Source organism: Zalophus californianus, chromosome 8, assembly GCF_009762305.2.
Source record: "Zalophus californianus isolate mZalCal1 chromosome 8, mZalCal1.pri.v2, whole genome shotgun sequence".
NCBI lineage: Eukaryota > Metazoa > Chordata > Mammalia > Carnivora > Otariidae > Zalophus > Zalophus californianus.
The window spans coordinates 20,455,428-20,476,038 of record NC_045602.1 but is presented as its reverse complement, the minus strand read 5'-3'; the positions used below and the strand labels follow the sequence as shown (position 1 = coordinate 20,476,038).

General features: G+C 39.4%; 1 protein-coding gene across 4 annotated transcripts in view; it reads left to right on the top strand.

Moving 5' to 3' along the window:
• The first annotated feature begins 579 nt into the window (after positions 1-579).
• The window catches only part of DNAJC27 (DnaJ heat shock protein family (Hsp40) member C27), a 30,625-nt gene continuing 10,593 nt past the window's right edge, over positions 580-20,611 (top strand). For 3 of the 4 annotated variants that reach the window (XM_027623284.2, XM_027623283.2, XM_027623286.1), the window contains exons 1-5: positions 580-840; positions 9,594-9,676; positions 13,599-13,668; positions 17,909-18,073; positions 18,707-18,829. In XM_027623284.2, coding sequence (XP_027479085.1) covers positions 754-840; positions 9,594-9,676; positions 13,599-13,668; positions 17,909-18,073; positions 18,707-18,829 — 528 coding nt within the window. In that variant the 5' untranslated portion in view covers positions 580-753. Of the gene's footprint in view, positions 841-9,593; positions 9,677-13,598; positions 13,669-17,908; positions 18,074-18,706; positions 18,830-20,122; positions 20,212-20,611 lie in introns of all 4 variants that reach the window. The other variant, XM_027623285.1, reaches the window with a different exon arrangement.

Below are 20,611 nucleotides of genomic sequence, written 5' to 3'. Positions count from 1 at the left end.
ACAGATAAGGACCACGTAATAGAAGAGCAATGACTAAACTAAAATCCACCTTGACTCCAAATGGACAAGCTGTTTTTTTTTAGCGATAGTAACGCCCCTCTTCCAGAACCAGGGCCCCGACTTCACTTCCCCCGCGCTCCTGTGCAAGCCCAAGCAAGAGAAACATAATATGGGGAGGCGTGGGGTTGTTCGCGCAGATGGGCCCATAGGGACTGAAAATTTCAGAAAAAAACACCCCCCACAGACTATGGTTTACTTCGAATTTTTAGGGCGACGGGGCCTGGACCCACAATTCCAAATACTCCCGGCCCAAGGATCTGCCCCAAACCGCCAATACATTTCTACCACTCGGCTGCAAACGTTACAAAATGCCGCTGTCCTGGCGCCCCTGTACCCAAGCCGCGCTCTCGGCGTAAAACCAGCCACCCGTCAGCGCCGACTTCCTGCCGAGGGACTTAGCCCGGGGCGTTGGCGCGACTCCTGGGAACAGGTAATCGAGACCGCGTCTCCAGAGCCCGGTGATGACGTCACGCCGCCCCTTTGTAGCATCGCGAGACTCTCTTCTCCCACCCCCAGTTCCCAGAGCTCCTAACTGCCTGCGCCCGCTGCTAGGCAGCGGCGGGGATGGCGAGCCGCAGAGCCGGGGCGGTGACGATAGCAGCGATTCTGCCATTGGACGAGGAGGCCTGAGGGACGGGCCAGCCTGGTGAACAAGGAGACAGCGAGGCGGGTGGCCCCGAGAGAGCGAGGGCAATGGAGGCCAACATGCCGAAGCGGAAGGAGCCTGGCAAGTCCCTGCGCATCAAAGTCATCTCCATGGGCAACGCTGAAGTGGGAAAAGTGAGTACCGTGCTGGGAGGGGCGGGAACCTCAGCGCGGCGGGGCGACGTGCCGATTGGCTGGGAGGGCGGCCACTCAACAGCCCGGGGCCCAGCCTCCTCCCCGCCCCTGAGCAGGCCCGGGTCTCCTCCTAGGGGATGCGCCTCCGTGCGGAAAACTCTCCTGACCTTTTTGACCTTTGGGTTGCCCCCCCCCCACTGACGTCAGTCTCCATAAGAAGGTGTCTCTTGTGACCGCTAACCCTTGAATGTATCCCCAAAAGAGTAGGGAGGCCTAAGTCCTTATGTCAGATCGTCTGCCTAGCTACCCTACCTGCCTTCTAGGTGACCTGTCCAGGACTTGGAGGTGGAGAATAAAAGTTTAGTTACCCCAGCTGTTCTTGGGAGCCTAAGGGAGCTTCCTGGGGTGCATGTGAGGATTGGAGTTTGTAAATGTTGCTCCCGCAGACATGGAGCCCAGAATCTATTTTTAGAGCATAACTGATGGTGACATTTTTCACAAGGAAAGTGCAGTGGATGTCAAGGAACCTGCATTATTTTGTTTTGTGTATTGCTTTTATTTTTATTTCCGGTGGTGTCATCATATTCATTCTCTCAAAGCCTTAGTTCCACCACCTTCTCTCTGCTGGGTCTAATGGGTACGAGCCGTAAGCTCTTCCATAGTGTGGGGGAGGAGGGTGCAAGAGGGCCCAGAGAGGCCTTCCCCCAAGTGAATTCTAAACTGTCTCCTCTTCACCCAAATTGTCTCCCCTTCTGGGTAAGTGGAAGCTGTTGGTTAACCTCTTTATATATATGAAATTGGGATATACTTTTCGTTTTTGATACTATATCAAGTTTTGCTAGTTAAGTTACCACGACTTCATATAATAAACTGGAGAGCTGTTCATCTTTTTCTTTGCCTTAAAATAATTTTAGTAACTGAAATTATATGTTACTTAAGGCTTAAATAAAGCTTATTCATGAAGCCATCCGATCCTGATACTTTTTTGGAGGATAAATCCTTTCATTGTTTTTCTAATTTCTTCTTATATGACTAATCGACTGGGTTTTCTACTTCTTTTTGAGTCAATTTTGGTTAATTTATATTTTGCTAGGAAGTCCTTCACTTCCTTTACATTTTCAAATGTGCTTCTGTAGAATTGGATGTGATATTCTCTAGCCATTCTTTTAATCTCTTCTAGCATGTGATTATGTCTCCCTTTCAGTACTCATCTTGTAATTTTTTGTTTTCTCTATTTTTCTTAAATGGAGTTTTTAGGCACTTTTCTTTTTTATTAATTTTCATTTTCCAAACTTTCTCTTGGTTTATTTTGTGACCTTTTTCTAATGTCTTAGGTACTATGTTCCTTTAGTCTTTTTTTTTTTTTAAAGATTTTATTTATTTATTTATTTGAGAGAGAGAGAATGAGAGACAGAGAACACAAGAGGGAAGAGAGTCAGAGGGAGACAGAGACAGGATTAGAACTTGGGTCTTCAGCCTACTGCAGTTCTCTCTCCATCATTGTGTGCTGTGAAAATCAATGCCGAGTGGATCTATATGCCAAAAGAGCCATTAATGGAAGTGTTTAGGCTAGTGCCCTGCACATAGTTGATGCTCAGTAAATGTTTCTCAGTGCGTTTCCTTTCCATTTAGCACTATGCTGTACTATTTATGTATCTGTGTGTATGTATGTAAGTATTAACATAGCAGTCACTGAAAGTCAACATTTGTTGAACATCAACTATGTGCCAGGCATTAAAAAGAAAAGAATAAAGGCTCTGAAAGGTTTAATAGTAAGCTGGCTAAGTAAGCATGCATCAATTTGTAATTTTTCTATGCTTAATGGTGCAACATTAAAAATAGACCAAAATGCCCAGTGTCACATTTTTTAAAACATTGTTCTATATTTTTAGCCAATGCAATTAGACAAGAGAAAAAAACAAAATATGAAATACTGGAAAGGAGAAGGTAAAATTATTGTTATTTGCTAATGATATGTTTATTTATCTGGAAACCCAAAGAGAATTAACTGAAAAGCTTTTAGAAACAATAAGAAAGTTCAGTAAGGCAAAATTAATATACAAAAATTAACAGCTTTAGTATATCAAATGGTATGTTTTAATATATAATTGAGAAATGATGTTAATTTACAATAACAGCCAAAATAAAATGCCTAGATTTAAACTTAAGAAGAAATAGGTAGGACCTATATGAAGAAAAATTTAAAGCTCTACAAAGTGACATAAAATTACTTAAGCACATAGAAAGATATACTTTCCCCTGAATTAGGATCACTTAACATTTTAGAGATGTCAATTCTTTAAAATAATCTACAAGTGTAATTCAATACTAGTTAAAATACCAATAGGGGTTTTTTCCTTTCAAAACATAATAAAAGGTACTAAAGTCCTTATGAAAAATTAAATGTGAGAATAACCAAGACAACAGTGAACAAAAGAAAACACTACCAGATAATAAAACATATTTTAAAATTACCAAGCTTTTCCTATTGATGCTGGAAAGAACATAGAGAGACATCAGTGGAACAGACTGGAGTCCAGAAATAAATCCAAACACATAAGGAAATTCAGTTTACAACACATGTAGTAAAGTGGTGGGAAAGTACGGACCATTTAATAAGTACTGCTGGAACAACTATTGACTATTTGGGAGTGAGGTGGATTCCTCTTGCATTGCTTTCTCAAAAATGAACTTTAGGTGGGTCAAAGATTTAAATGTAACTTAAAAAAAAAAAATTTGCTGGGGCACCTGGGTGGCTCAGTTGGTTTAGCATCTGACTCTTGATTTTGGCTCAGGTCATGGTCTCAGGGTCATGAGATCGAGCCCATGTCAGGCTCCATGCTGGGCGTGGAGCCTGCTTAAGATTCTGTCTGTCCCTCTCCCCCTTCCCCTCCCCTCCTGCGCTCTCTCTCTTAAAAAAAAAAAAAAAAAAAGCCTTAGTTATAAAAGTGGCACATACTCATTTTAAAGAATTTGGAAAATATAGAAAGATAAACAATTTTAAGTTAAAAATTGAGGCATGCCCTGGTAAATAATCTTTGGATCAAAGGGCAAATCAGAACAAATGACAAAATAACTAGAAAGCAATGGAAGGGAGAGAATCTGTACTGAAACCTTCAGGACAAAATTAAAGCTATAGTCAAAGGAAAACACATTATCCTATTCATTTCTAAAAAAGAGAGAGAAAAACTAAAGGAACTTAATGGTTTTACAACTTGGTGAATATACTAAAAACCACTGAATTATATACCTTTAAAGTGTGAATTTTGTGATATGGTATATCTCATTTTAAAAAGACTAAAGGAAGGCTGGGTGGCTCGGTTGGTTGAGCGACTGCCTTCGGCTCAGGTCATGATCCTGGAGTCCCTGGATCGAGTCCCGCATCGGGCTCGCTGCTCAGCGGGGAGTTGGCTTCTCCCTCTGACCCTCTTCCCTCTTGTGTTCTCTGTCTCTCATTCTCTCTCTCTCAAATAAATAAATAAATAAAATCTTAAAAAAAAAAGACTAAAGGAACATAGTACCTAAGACATTAGAAAAAGGTCACAAAATAAATCGAGAAAGTTTGGAAAATGAAAATTAATAAAAAAGAAAAGTGCCTAAAAACTCCATTTAAGAAAAATAGAGAAAACAAAAAATTACAAGATTAGTACTGAAAGGGAGACATAATCACATGCTAGAAGAGATTAAAAGAATGGCTAGAGAATATCACATCCAATTCTACAGAAGCACATTTGAAAATGTAAAGGAAATGAAGGACTTCCTAGCAAAATATAAATTAACCAAAATTGACTCAAAAAGAAGTAGAAAACCCAGTCGATTAGTCATATAAGAAGAAATTAGAAAAACAATGAAGGGATTTATCCTCCAAAAAAGTATCAGGATCAGATGGCTTCATGAATAAGCTTTATTTAAGCCTTAAGTAACATATAATTTTAGTTACTAAAATTATTTTAAGGCAAAGAAAAAGATGAACAGCTCTCCAGTTTATTATATGAAGTCGTGGTAACTTAACTAGCAAAACTTGATATAGTATCAAAAACGAAAAGTATATCCCAATTTCCCATATATAAAGAGATGCATAATTTCTTAAATATCAATAAATAGAGCTCAGCAATATATCAAAAAAAATTCACTAGTAGCAAGTAGTGCTATATTTATCCCTGGAATGCAAACATGGTTCAATATTAAGAAGTTAGTCAACATAATTTGTTACATCAGCTGACTACTGGAGAAAATTTTTTCAGTACTGGAAAAAACATTTGATATAATCAAGTAGTCAATCCTAATAAAAACTTTAAGCAAAATCAGAATAAAATGAAACTACTTAAATATGATAAACAATATTTATTATTAACCAACAGCAAACATCATACCAAATGGTACAGTGCTAAGTTCATTTCCATTAAAATTAGGTACGAAAAGGATACTTGCTATTTTCCTTTATTATTTGGCATTATTTTAGAGGATCTAGAAATCCAGGAAGAAGAAGGGAATTTCCAAGGGCTTAATCTTCTCTATGGGAAAATCCTGAAAGTTCTCTGTGGTCTTTGTGTATATCTAATTCAGCTTTCTGCCTTGGCAGTCAACCTACCTCAAAGACCCAGTCCAGTTCTCAGTGCCTTCTAGCATCAGAACTTTCCTAATGTGGGGCGCCTGGGTGGCTCAGTTGTTAAGCGTCTGCCTTTGGCTCAGGTCATGACCTCAGGGTCCTGGGATCAAGCCCCGCATCGGGCTCCCTGCTCAGTGGGAAGCCTGCTTCTCCCTCTTCCACTCGCCCTGCCTGTGTTCCCTCTCAAGCTGTGTTTCTCTCTGTCAAATAAATAAATAAAATCTTAAAAAGAAAAAAACTTTCCTAACGTGCTTACTTTGACTCTTCATAACACCCAACGTTGAAGCTTGCCCTAATTTTAGATTTCCAGTTATATTTAATAAATATTTAACTGTTAAATCAGTTGAATTGGGTTTTCGGAGGTCCTCCAATATTGTATATACTTCTTGGAGTTTGCTTTTCTCTCTTAACAATAGATATGATAATCCCTCCAAGTTATCTGATACAGCTCTACTCTTTTTCATTTGCATAGTCCGCGATACGCAAGATTCCTCTATTGATGAGAATTCATGTCATTTCCAGCTTTTCCCCTACTACAATGTTGTAGTAAATGCCGTGTGTGTGTGTGTGTGTGTGTGTGTGTGTTCATACACTTAAATACTGGTCTTGTGTTCATACACTTAAATACTGGTCTTCTAATTTCCATAGATGAGATTCCCAGGGGTAGAATGCTGAGTTGAAGAGCATATATTTTTTTTAAATTTTAGTAGCTCTTGCCAACTGCTTTTCAAAAAACTGTATTTCTGGAGTGCCTGGGTGGCTCAGTCATTAAGCATCTGCCTTTGGCTCAGGTCATGATCCCAGGGTCCTGGGATCGAGCCCCGCATTGGGCTCCTTGCTCTGCGGGAAGCCTGCTTCTCCCTCTCCCACTCCCCCTGCTTGTGTTCCTTCTCTCGCTGTATCTCTCTCTGTCAAATAAATAAATAACATCTTTAAAACAAAACAAAAAACTGTATTTCTACCAGCAGTATAGTATGCCAGTACCCTTTTTCCCAATAGCCCTGCCAACACAGGTGTTGTTATTCTTTTAATGACTCCTAGTCTGGTTAGTGAGAAGTATTACTTTAATTTGCATTTCATGGACTACAGGTGAAGTTGAGCACATTTTCATATGCTTGTTGGCTATTTGGATTTGCTCTTCTGTATATTTATGTTCCCTACTCATTTTTCTATTGAATGATGTGTCTTTCTTACCAATTTTTCTGGTTCAGGGACATCAGAGATAATAACTTTTTGCCAGTCATACGAGTAATAAATATTTGGGTATGTCATTTGTCTTTTAATATTTTTATAAATATTTTGCCATACAATTGCTTTTGTTATTATTTCTGTATACTCTGTTATGCCTGTCCTTTCTTTTTTTTTAAAGATTTATTTATTTATTTGAGAGAGAGAGAGAGAGAATGAGAGGGAGGAGAGTCAGATGGAGAAGCAGACTCCTTGCTGAGCAGGGAGCACGATGCAGGGCTCGATCCCGGGACTCCGGGATCATGACCCGAGCCGAAGGCAGATGCTTAGCCGACTAAGCCACCCAGGCACCCTAGTCCTTTCTTTTATGGTTTCTGAGTTTCCTTTCTTGGTTGAAAAGGTTTCCCTAAGGTTGTACATATGTTGCACATTTCTTCTGCTCTTGATCTTAGCCAAAGGACCGAGAAGTGATGGTGCACATTTTCTTCTGAAATTTTTGTTGTTTTATTTTTAAATTTTGAAATCACAAATTCATCTGAATTTATTTTTGTATTTAGAAAAGGGCCCAGCTTGTGTGAGTAGCATTTTGCTAAAGAAATCATTCTTTTCCCCTTAACTTTAAATATCACCTTGGTCACTTTTAAAATTTCTTTTAATGAGATCTATTTCTGGGCTCTCTGTTCTATTCTACTGACCTATTTGTCTGTTCTTATGCCAATATTAATACTGTCTTGATTGCTTTCAGACTGTATTTTAATATCTATTAAGGTAGTTTCCCTCCTCTTTCTATTGTCCTGCCCCATTCCTCTTTTTCATATTTTGATTAGTTCTTCCCAGATAGTCGTTCTTTCATATGAATTTTAGGAAAATTCTATTTAAAAAAAAGAGGCCCACTTTAATACCCATCGTACTGCATGGAGCACTGGGTGTTATACACAAACAATGAATCATGGAACACTACATCAAACACTAATGATGTATGGTGATTAACATAACATAAAAAAAAGTAAAAAAAAAAAAAAGGCCCAAACCTGTTAAGATCTTAACTGAAACTGCATTAAAAAAGAAAAGTACCTAAAAATCTACTTAAGAAAAATAGTGAAAACAAAACATTCTCTCTGTATTTATGTTATTTAACTTAGCTTATAAGATCCCAAGGACCAGAAGCCCTATTTGTGTTATAAAGAGTGGTTATTAATACAATTACTTAAATGTGTGTCTTGTTAAATACTTATAACTAGTGTTTAAATAGTGTACTGTAGTTAAAGAACTGCCAGGCCTTTTAATCTCATGAATAATTTAGAAAAGGCATTGAGGAGGGCACGTTCTGCATGGAGCACTGGGTGTTATGAACAAACAATGAATCATGGAACACTGCACCAAAAACTAATGATGTAATATATGGTGATTAACATAACAATAAAAAAATTAAAAAAAAAAAAAAGAAAAAGAAAAAGGCTATATTCATTTTCCCAGGCTATTGTGAGAGAAAATATTTGTGAAGTGCATTCAAGGTATAAAATGCTTTTAAAAGTATAGCCTCTTAGCAGTAGTCACTCCAAAGAAATTTTTCCTTCAGTTCACAATAAGCTTATTAACTGCTTTTTAAATTAACTGTCCTATTTAATTTAGGTTAACGTTCATCAGGGAAGGATTTGAGCAAAATAAACTCCATTACTAGCACTCCCAAGTAAATTGTAAGTTTCATGAGTGCTAGGAGCTATTATTAATATATAAGTCATTTAAAATTGGTTTTCACTGGCACTGAGCAAATTTCATTGGCATGAGCAAAAAGATAGAAGTAAAATGCTGGTGTTTACTGTCCTCAAATAGTTTACTGTCTAGCTGAAGAGCTAAGATGAATATATACATGTGAAATGATAACTAACAATACAAAGCAATGTATGACTGCTGGCATGTGTGTGCGTGTGTGTCTGCGTGTATTATATATGTGTATATATTAGTATGTATGTAAAGTGTTAGAAGAGTTCAGATGCAGGCAAGATCTCTTACAACCTAAAGCTCAGAAGTTGAACTGCCTTAAAGGATAGGATTTGGAAAGAGGGGAGAAAGCTCATTACAAGGAGAGGGAAAAGTAATGACAAAAGTCAAGATGTCAGGTCTCTGGGAGTTTTGCAGAAATGGAGAGTTTATATTAGAAGGGTTCAGACAGGGAATACAGATTAGGGTCAGATTATGGAGACCATTGAATAAAGGACAAAGGAATTTGGATTTCAGACTTGGCACTGAGAAGCCACTGAAGATTTTTGAGTTAGGGAAGTGAAAAATGTCAGTGGTGTGCAGTATTGACTGAGGTTGGGAGGAAAGGAAGGCAGAAAGACCAATAAAGAATGTCCTACAGTTGTCTAGGAGTGGATGATGAGGATCTAAACCCAAAAGGTGTCAATGGGAATTGGAATGAAGAGAAAGAGGCAGGAAACCTTCAGAAGATTTAGAAAGGCTCAGAGTCAAACATGGCTTTAATATTCTGATCCTCTGTGGTTGGAAAAATGGTGGTATTATTAACAGAACCAGGATGTCAGCAGGATGAACTGTTTTTATGTATGGGATTAGGTCATTTTTGGACATGTTGAATTTGAGGTAACAGCAGGACACCCAAGTAGAAAGTAGTCTTAGTATTTGAAGATGTAGATCTGCTTTTGAGAAGGGAGGTCAAGGCTAAACATTTTGGTGGTATTATTGAAAGCATAAGAGTAAGTCTTCAGAAAAAAAAAAGAGCTCAAGGATGGAGAACTAAACTGAAAACATGTTTGGTATTAGAGAAGAATATTTAAATAATTTTTCTTTAAAATTTTCACTTTTAGCATTTGTTTTGGTTATTTGAAAATGCTTTCTCTCTCATTGTGGTGAGTGAAGAAACCATAATGAAGAACTGGGCTTATTTTGTATGTTTCCAGAGTGTATTTACTAAAAGCATGTATTTTTACCTTTTTAGAGTTGTATTATAAAACGATACTGTGAGAAAAGATTTGTGTCTAAATATCTTGCAACAATTGGAATTGACTATGGAGTCACAAAGTAAGTACATTGTTTCTTTGGGCTTATAAATTACATAGACCTTCGAACTCCTGGGTGGCTCAGATGGTTAAGCATTTGCCTTCGGCTCAGGTCATGATCCCGGGGTCCTGGGATCGAGCCCCACATCGGGCTCCTGGCTCGGTGGGGAGCCTGCTTCTCCCTCTCCCTCTGCCTCTCTCCCTGCTCATGCTCTCTCTCTCTGTATCTCTGTGTCTCAAATGAATAAATAAAATCTTAAAAAAAATAATAAAAAAAATAAAATGATGTATCTTGGGGCACCTGGGTGGCTCAGTCGTTAAGCATCTGCCTTCGGCTCAGGTCATGATCCCAGGGTCCCAGGATCAAACCCCGCATCGGGCTCCCTGCTCCTCGGGAAGCCTGCTTCTTCCTCTCCCACTCCCCCTGCTTGTGTTCTCTCTCTCGCTGTGTCTCTCTCTGTCAAATAAAATCTTTAAAAAACAAAAAATATAAATAAAATGCATCTTAAAATAGAGATTCTGAGGACAAATCAGGGAAGATAGGAATAAGAGACCTTTACAGAAATGTAGTGATCATATAATTTGTTCATCACTGAGCACATTCTTTTTTGCCAGGCCTTGCCTTAGGTGTAGGGTCTACAACAATGAGCAAGTTAAAATAAAGCCTAAGTGGCAGATGTACCTTTTTAGGAAACACGTTTCTGTATAAAAAGATCCTATTAGCAGATGTTTGTGTTTGTAGAGCATTTTGAGATAGTCTTTCTAAAAAGTCTAAATATTATGTGGAAAATTTTCTACCAGAGGATGTCCTTTATTGGTTTATGATCTTTACAGCCTTTTGGTATCTCGAGAATGATCTGGGAGTAGTAAAATTGGGCAGATGTGGGGATTTATCTGGAGATGAATCGAGGGTGGGTTGAGCTTGGGGAGATGGGGTTACATTAGCAGGAAATAATACTACCAAAGCATAGAATTGAGGTATACAGCACACTCCCGGGAAGGTGGAATTTCAGGGGCTCACTCTTCTGGCCCTAAGCTGCCCCTCTCCTTCCCTCTTGTTGCATTCCTTTACACACTTTACTCTCCATCCACACTGCACCGCTGTCCTCATACTTTCCTGTCTCAATGCCATTATTCATTCTGTCCACCTGAAATGTCCTTTCCCCTCATCTCTCCATCTGTCAGACTCTTTGAGGTGTAAAGTGGTCTTGTTCCCATAAGGCTTTGGAATACCTCCTTTATTAGTCAGGACTTTTTTTGGTTGCAAATGACAGAAATATTAAACTTCTCTATGCTGTTTATGGTACTTTGAATAAATTGCCACATGTCATTATTATTTATATATGTTTAATGTCTCCTGCTAGATTGTAAGCTCCACGAAGAAGGGGCTGGCTATTAGTATAGACCATCTCCAAGTGCCTGGTACAGTGCTTGTACCTAGTAGATACTCAAAAACTATGTATTATTAGGTGAGATAGTTACATCTAAAGAGGAAGTCTGCAAGATTAGAAAATGAGGGCAGCTTTCAAGAAGGTGGACTAAAGCGGCGGGGTATATCTATACTTCAGGACATGGAATTTCATCAGTGGTGTGGCAGGAGATCCTGTTTAAGGCAGTTCTGTTTTAAATCCATATAAGTAGCTAATTTATTCAACTGAGAAACGAGAATCACCATGTTATGCCATAGAACTGCGGTAGTTTAGTCAACAGACTATTTTATTTCTGGCTGAAATTTTTTTGGAGAAAGATGGTTGTCCCACGGTGAATCAGGAGGGTATAACTGAACCCAACTCAAACCAGCTCAAGCAAAAAATAGTAATAATGAAAAATAAAGGACATTAATTCATAATCCAAGTACAAGGATGCTGGGCCTTAGAGATGGCTGGAACCAGGGACAGAATATAGCCAGATCATTTACTACATCTCTCTCCACCTTTTAGCTTCCTCTCCATGGCTTCCAGCAGATCTCAGACTCACACTGTGAATTCTACTTCCAGAGAGGGACCAAAGCTAGTATTCCAAGTTTAAAAATCCCAGGGAAGGTTTGATTGTCCACGTAGAGACAGGTGTCTTTCCCCAGCTCAGCTGGCTCTGGCCAGCAGAGTGGGATCACCAAGAACATACAGCAGAACCCATCTGAACCACAACCACAAGAGGAAAGGGAGGGGTTCTATGAGGTAGTCAAAATAATGGATACCCGTTCCATCCTCCCTGTTTCCAACATGGTGAAGCTCAAACTTCAGCATGCTGAAGAATTACTTACAGAGTTTGTAAAAATGCAGATTCCTGGGACCTGCCCACTGAGATTCTGATTGGGCAGGTCTGAGGTGGCGCACAGGGACCTGCATTTTTAACAGCCTCATAATAATGATGCAGGTGGTCTTCAGGTCAGAACCTAGGAAAGCACGACCTCGAGGTAATGAATTATCATTTTTCTTAAGGTAATTTCCTCTGTCTGGCATCTGAATTAAATTAACCTCTGAGTTTCAGTGTGTGAATACATTTTTGTTCGTTCTTGACTTCATAGCCTTTAGTTACATCCTCTCTCAGCTGCTAACTCTTTAAGGCAAAATTTTCTAATATAAATTATTATACAGATCTTCTCCAAATGCTCTCAGACTCTGTTGTTATTTTGTTTTGCTCTTCTCACATCCTCTTTTATAAGATGGATCCTGATTTCACAGATGTTAAAATGAAAACAAATATGCGTTTTGGAATTGATGAAATCTGGTAGAGAATTCAGGAATAAAGAAATGATTAGTGGTTAGCTTAGTTTAAATCTACAAGTAATATAAAACAACTATAGGAATTATGGTTTCAGAATAGAAAGTGGATGTTATAAATGCAGACAAGGGAATAATAACAATAAACAAACCAGGAGGTGGTAAAGGGACAATAAGAGCAAGTACTGATGTCCTTGTATTCCATAAGAGGGGGTTATGTCAATGCTGTGTAAATTGAAACATGTCACTTAAAACAATGATTCTAACCTGTTAATTTATTGCGAATAATTCCTATTCTTAACTTAGAGGGGTCTTTTAGGAAATATTTCTTGTGATGAGGAAACATATTTAAGGTTGAAAAATTCCAGCTCACTTCAGTTTCTTTTTCTTTTGTTAAATTCAATAACAAGCAAATTTTATACTTTTTATTTTAAAATAGCATAATCCCATTTTTGTAAAAATGCTTATGCTTATCAGTCATATCTGTGCATTGAAGAAGACTGCAGTATTGTTCATCTATAGTGACGAAGGTTTTTTCTGGGTGATAGGATTTGAGATAAATTTTAAACTTTCATCTTTGTATTTTTCTTTAGCGTTTGAAATACTTAACAATATTTCATTAATTTATTTACCAATAGTGATTTTTCTTGAAAAAATAAGAAGGACAAGATGTAAATACGCTATGATGTTGACAGTATTTAATTCTAATATGAATGGTTGTTATTTTTCCTTTTTGTTCTTTTCTCTGTTTAAAAAGTTTTGAAAACAAGTTGACTGTTGCTCTTGCTCCATGAAGATCATACACTTCAGTTATTGTTCTGCGTGGTAACCAAGCATAACCACTAGTAATTAAGATGTCTTATTAAGTGAAATAAAATATTTTGTTTTCCTTTATCTCGCTCCTGCTTGCCTCAAATCAGTTTCCTTAGTTCCATGGTAATAGCCACCATTTGTTAGTTAAGGGGCACCGACTGAAGTGTCTTGAGGTAAGCTGAAGGTAAATGAGGGTCTTATTGCAAGTGGGCTCTTAAAATAAGGTGGCAGGATGATCTGCCAAGTTGCGAGCTTCTGTTGTATTGATGATCTGTTATCAAGAAGAGGCACTGACAAAGCCTCTTTTAAATTTCATTCATTTTAAAATTCATAAATGACATAAATGATATGAATGGGAATGCAGAAGCCATAACCTTCTTTGTAATTGTTTCCATTTGAACATTTCAGGGTGCAAGTCAGAGACAGAGAAATCAAAGTTAACATCTTTGATATGGCTGGCCATCCCTTCTTCTATGAGGTAAGAAAGCCTTTTTGAGAAAACCTGTATCCAGTATTGTCAGTGGATTAGGAAAAGATCCTGAGTTATCTGAAACAACCAGTTTGCAAATCATGTATAAAATTAGGTGAATTGAGCTGGTGGTTGTGGCTTCCTTTCTGAGCCTTAACTGAATGGAAACCTCTTGGTCTTTTGTTCCATCCCCTTAAATAGTGGTAGGAAATTTAATTGCTAATGTTCCAAACACTTAGATAAGACATTTTAACTTTCAAAGGCCTGTTTGGTTTATACTTTATACCTTCCCAATCAATGGCCATCACATACCAGTGTGCCAGTTTCTATTGAACAGTGGTAACACACAGTCCCTGTCCTCGTGGAACACAAATCTGTCAGAGAAGACAGATGGTAAACAAATGACAGAATGCTTGGGAGCATTGAATATCTAGCCTAGCTTATCTGGGAGGACAGGAAATCTCGTTGAAGGAAGCAACATTTAAGCATTGATGGATTTGATGGGTAAGAAGAATTACGTAGGTTGGTGGGAATCCAGGGATGATGTGATGCACAGGATAGTTTTGAGTGGTACAGACTATAATAGTTTGGAGAATGAATGTCTCTAATGATGGGGTCGCACTGCCTCACAAGTTCATTCGCTTTACCATTAAAAACTCTAGATTAACAACTCCCTTTTGAAGGCTGCCTTCCTTTGACTTTCACTACTGATCTTGGCCTTGTTTTTGGAACAACATAGACTGAGTCTGTGCTTTTACAACAGAACCTTTCTAATATTTGTTAATCCGCTCCTTTTCAGGTAAAATATCTTCTAGTCCTGCCCCAGCTAGGCTTCTCAAGATCCTTTGTGGATAATCTCTAGTTAGCTGATAGGGAGCTGAGAACTGAACACAACATTCCAGATACTGTCTAGTGAAAAACACTGAGTGTTCCTTTACTTTCTATCATTAGACACTGGACAACTTATCAATGCAAGCTGAAATTACAATAGCTTTTTTTTCCCAGCAGCTCAAAAAGATAGAAGTGTAATTAATAGAAGCTCCTTGAGTTCACCACTTCTGAAGTAACTTTTCTCTGAAGAGCTTTGATTTTTCCTTTTTTGTCAAATATTTACTTGTCTGTAGCTCAAACCCTCCTTTTTGACAAGACCAAAGCCCTCTTCTCCCTAAGCCCCAAACGGACCAGAGTATACTTTTGCTCCGCACACACCTGGTGAAGCACCGATAGCCATTCTCATGATCCCTGGCTTTCCTCCATCCTTGAGGCCTGTCCTCCATTGAAGCTACTACTGGCATCCGTCCTCTTGCCAGGTTTATCCAAAGGGCCTACTGAGAAAGGACAGTCTGCTTAGCATGTGAGACGGCACTCTCAGAGGACAGTGTCAAAGAGAGGACCTTGAAGGAATGCCGGGCCTGTATCTTAACAGCAGTCTTGCTTCCACTGATGCACACGTCCTTCTGGGGCTTGCTGGTATGAGTTAGATGGTCTATAGAAAATTCTTGAGGCCCGAGTGATATTAAACTAACAGCTTTCTCTGACCTACAAGCTAGAAAGTTTGCCATTTCTGCTCTAAGAAATAATCCCAATTCCCTTAACATCCTATTTAATTAAACGTTGGATGCTGCAAGACTTCCAGGACTAACACCAGAGAGCTGTTTTGGGAGCCGAGAATAAGACAGCTGTGGGGGACCATTGAGGCTTCTCCTTTTTCATTTTACAGGTGAGAAAACTAAAGCCGGAGGCGCTAAAACCACTTACTCAAGATTACAGAGGTAGCTAGTTGCTGAGCCCGAATCAGTGGAAAGAAATCCACGGAGCTTGCCTAAATCTCTATTTACACGCAAATCTCACTCTGGATAGCATAATTTGCATTTTGAAATTCTTTGGCCTCTACTTACATTCTCTACATTCAGCTCTTCTTGATTTAAAATGTCTCGAATACTTACACCTGCTAGCCCTGTTGGCGACATAAAGATGGACGCATCAAGATGCATGCCTTCACGTTGCTTGGAGTCTGCTGGGGAAGGCAGCTGTGTATGCTACCAACTATAAACCAGACAGGAAGTGATAGGAGCACTACTAGAAACACAAAGGCTGTGGTATTCCAGGGATATAGAGGTTAGATTCTGTTTGGCAGGGGTTGGGGGTTAGATGATGAGGTGTGGGGCAGGAAGAAACCCATGAAAGATACAGTGTCATAGCTGAAGTTGGAAGATTAAAGATAAAGAGATGTCTGTTTCCAGATGGAGTTAGAGAGGCACAGGGCAGCTTTGAGGAACGAGAGATTATCCACTTTGAAGGACAGGAGGTAGGGGGAGGGTAAGACGGGAAGCTGGTGGAGGACTGATTAGAAACGCTCAACACCAGTTAAAAGAATTTGAACTTTAGGGGGTTGGTAGTGGGAAGCACTAAAGAATTTTTGAACCAGGGCTTTAAAAAGATAAGTATGCACTGTGTATAATGTTGCTGGGGAGGTTACTTAGAAAATTCTTGCGGTAGTAGTCAAGAGGTAGTGTAATGTTGGCATGTGGAAATAGAAAGCAAGTGACAGGTGCAGGAAACCTGGCAGAGGTGGCTCCTACGGGATTGTTTGTACCTGCTGAGTGAAAAGGGAGACGAAAGCAGCAAAGGTTAACGCTAGGCTTTCCATCCCCATGACTCAGAGAACAGTGTGCTCCTTTCATCACCAGAAGTTCAAGGGAAGGAGAAGATTGGGAAGGAATAAGCTGGAGGGTTTCCTGTTGTACATATTGAATTTGAGATTCCAGCAAGACATTCAGCTGGGAGAGTCTAGAGCTAACTAGAAATGCAGGTCCGGAAGCACAGATGAAAAGGCTCACCATGGAGGTTCTCAGAGTTGAAACTATGCAGGTGGTTATGTTGTCTGAGTTGGAGGGAACGATGAAAAAGAACAGCTGAGGGCCTGGGACAGGATTTGGGGAATTACAGCAGCCAGCTGGAGTGGAAGTAACGGAGAGAGGAGGAGTTGGTGAAAGACCAGACAAGAACCTGGAGAAGGTGGTGTATGGGAGCCAAGGGCAGCAAGAGTTTCAGGAAAGAAGGGAGGGAGAGGCCCGTTTTCACGACTGCAGGTGGGCTGAGGACCTTGGGGACTGAGGGGAGAAGACCCCTGCTGTTCATCACTTTAATTCTTTCTGATTTTGTTGGTTTCAATTTAGGAGATAGCTGCTTCTGTTTCTTCTATTTTCATGCCTGATGTGTGTATGATGTCTTCATTTCTTACTACAGACTGGTATGGGGGTGTACATATTGGAATTCTATGAGACAAATGAGTAATATGTGGCCTCTGTCAAGATTCTTACTGGAATTTTGGCCTGAAACCCCCAGTCTGTCAATGTTACTCCACACCCACTCGACCTGTCATTCCTCCACCACTTTCATATGCCCTGTACTTCATGCTGTCTCTTCCGAGAATTATAGATATGCCCCAGAAGTGAGTTGCCATTTCTAGCAAAAATATCAGAGGAGGACCAATCAGAGGAGTGTGAGAAAGGAAGGCAGAAGGTGCAAATACACACTGTTTTGCAGGCACCATTTAGGTGCTTTGCCTTCATTATCTCCTGTAATCCTCATAATCACCCCGTGAAGTAAGTAGTGCTATCCCCATTTTACAGATGAGGACACTGAGACGCAGAGAGGTTAAGTGACTTGCCCGAGATCACACAACTAGTAAGTAAGTGTGAACCCAGATCTGACTCCAGAGCCATTACATCACACTGGGAGGCTCTGAGTTCGGAGTTCTGAAGTTGGTGTGCAGACCCAAGAGTCAGGGAAGCTCTGCCTAGCATCCTGGGGAAGCCAGCTTTGGGCTGTGGTACATAAATGGCTGTAGCTCTTGCTGATGCTTGTGTCATTTTGCCTTAAGTTCTTCTGAATTGTTCACTCACCCTCTGGTTCTTCCTGAGAAGAACTTCACTTTATAGAATATGTGTTATTTTAAGGTCTACTAACGAGAATTAAAGATTGATTGCCTCTAGGGGGTAGAGCTGGAGGTGAGAAGGGGTGGGGCAGGAAGCTGTTACTTTCATCACAAGACCTTGTACTAGTAGGGTTTTTTTAATCATATTACTTTGATTTTATGAAAAGTCCTCTAAAGACCAGTCGATATTGAGATACAATAGCAAATACTATGCATACACAAAAGAATGCACTTTGTTATGTTATGACTGTGAGATATATTATAAAATCACAAAACCTACAATTTGCACATCTGTTCTTTTATGTGAAGGTTCGTAATGAGTTTTACAAGGATACACAGGGTGTAATACTGGTCTATGATGTTGGGCAGAAAGATTCCTTTGATGCCCTTGATGCGTGGCTGGCAGAGATGAAACAAGATCTTGGACCTCACGGAAACATGGAAAATATTGTATTTGCAGTGTGTGCCAACAAGGTAACTGCTTTGGAAATGGTATGCTCAACTTTCCGGATTCATTATGGGAAGAGTGCAGCTCTGAGTTTTGGGGAACAAATGAAAAGTCCTTATTCTATACTATAGGAATCAACAGCTTTTCAAAACATACATCCCTAAAACAAAAAATAAAAACACAAATTCCCGTATGTCAGGATTTTATCCATTTTTTTTCTGGTGCTGTATGTGGGGAAGGATATTGGTGACTGAGCAGGAGAGGGGGATCCTAATAATTACACTCTGACCTGATTAGAGAAGGGACAATCATTAGGTGCAGCCTGGATTATGGAAAGGTATGAAAAGCAGACTATGGCCCCTTGAGTGTGGGAGATATCATGAAGCCAACTTTCACAGAGGTGAGGAGCAGTTTTCTTAAAGGATAAAGTGGGAAGTGTGGGAGCAGGCACTTGTCATTTTGCCACAGAAAATCAGTCTATGTTCAATATTGGCAAATTTTTTTTGTCTCTTTTGGTCCTCGTAATTGTATATACTAGTGCTGGCGTTCATTTAAGAGTAGTTTTTGCCTCAGTAAAGGATTGATGAAAACCTCACAGGGCCTTTACCTAGTGGGTCAAGGTTGGGGTCTTCTCTCTGCCCCCCAACTTTCTATTTCAGATTGACTGTACCAAGCACCGCTGTGTAGATGAAAGTGAAGGGCGTCTGTGGGCCGAAAGCAAGGGGTTCCTGTACTTTGAAACTTCAGCACAAACTGGAGAAGGAATCAATGAGATGTTCCAGGTAAACTAGCATTGTTTTGTTTGTTCCAAGGCTGACCATGCCAAGTTTTAGTTTAAGTTATGAGAAGCAAAAATGTAATAGGAATTTCTAATTAGAATAAGCTCGTTCTTTTCAGAAGCTGGTAAGAAAAAGATTAAGAGAGAGTGTGTGTGTGTGGTATCTGCCTGCTGTGTACTTGAGACCAGACCTGGCTGATCGTCAGAATTACTTTGGGAAATTCTTCAAAATACAGATTTCTGGGCTCCAGACCTACCAGAAGCTTAGTGGTGTGATAGAGCTCAGGAATCTATATTTTGAAAAAGCTTTCCAGGTGATTCTGACGATCATCAAGTTTAACAACAGTTATTATATACTTATAGTAGAACAAAGATTTTCTTTAAAACTACCTTTGGTTAATGGTGTTACATTTGCATAGTTAGATGGAAGCATTACTCTGGCAAAATTGCCTTGCCATAGCTAATATAATTCTATATTGTAGGGGTGCAGTTAGAGAATAGGAGACTGGCATTGCAAAGTCCAGCCAGTCACACATAAAAATAAGGTCTTACCTACCAAGTAGGCAATGGAAGGATGCACTCATATTGCAACCTGAATGGACAGTGATTTTTTAAAAATTACTAATCTTGAATAATTTTAAGGGAACAAGTTTTATTTATTTATTTATATTTTTTTAGAGAGGGATGGGGGGAGACGCAGAGGGAGAGAAAACCTGAAGCAGGCTCCATGCCCAATATAGAGCCCGATGCGGGCTTGAGCTCACAACCCTGAGATCATGACCTGAGCTGAAATCAAGAGTCGGACACTTAAACCAACTGAACCACCTGGGTGCCCAGAACAAGGATTTTTGTTTTTTGTTTTTTTGTTTTTAAAGATTTATTTATTTATTTTAGAGAGAGAGAGAATGAGCAGGAGGGGCACAGGGACAGGGAGAGAGAGAAACTCAAGCAGACTCCGAGCTGAGCACAGAGCCCGACAGGGAGCTCTGTCTCATGACTCTGAGATCACCACCTGAGCCAAAACCAAGATTCGGATACTTAACCAACTGCACCCCCCAGGTGCCCCCAGAACAAGGCTTTTTTTAAACAATAAATTATAAAGTCAAGTCAACTCTTAATTATAGATACATTTGGAAGTAAGTGGTGGCATGAATTATGCATTTTTTTTCTTATGAATATATCTGATATTTTGGGAATTTTTAGCATTTCAGATAATGTAGCTATACTATAAAGAGTTGTTCTTAATTATTGAGTGGGATTTTATTTAATCTTTTATGCTGAATTTCTTTCTCTTAAGATGTCACCGCCCCTATTAGAAGACAGGTTTCGTCCTTGGCTGACAGGCTGAATTGGGCATCAGTAGCTTCTATTTCAAGACCAAATAAGGTTGATATTGACTTGCCACACTCTCTATTCTATTGAGTACATGAACCTGTGTGAGTTTGTACCTATTTATGTGCAATAATGATACTTAATCATTTGAATAGTGTTTTACAATTCTGGAGAAGTGTACATGTTTCATCTCATTTGAGACTTTATGTGGCAGGTTTTATTCCCATTTCAGATGTTATAACATCTAAGAGTAGTGAAGTGACTTGTCCAAGGGGTGTTAATAATCACTGTTGAAGATTAAATTTCTTTCAGCACTTTGAAGATGTTGGTCCATTCTCTTCTGGCCTCTCCTGCAACTCATGAGATGGTAGCACCCATTCTTACTCTTATTCTTTTGTGCATAATATGTTGGGTTTTTTTTTTTTTCCCTCTAGCCACTTTCAGAAGTTTTTCT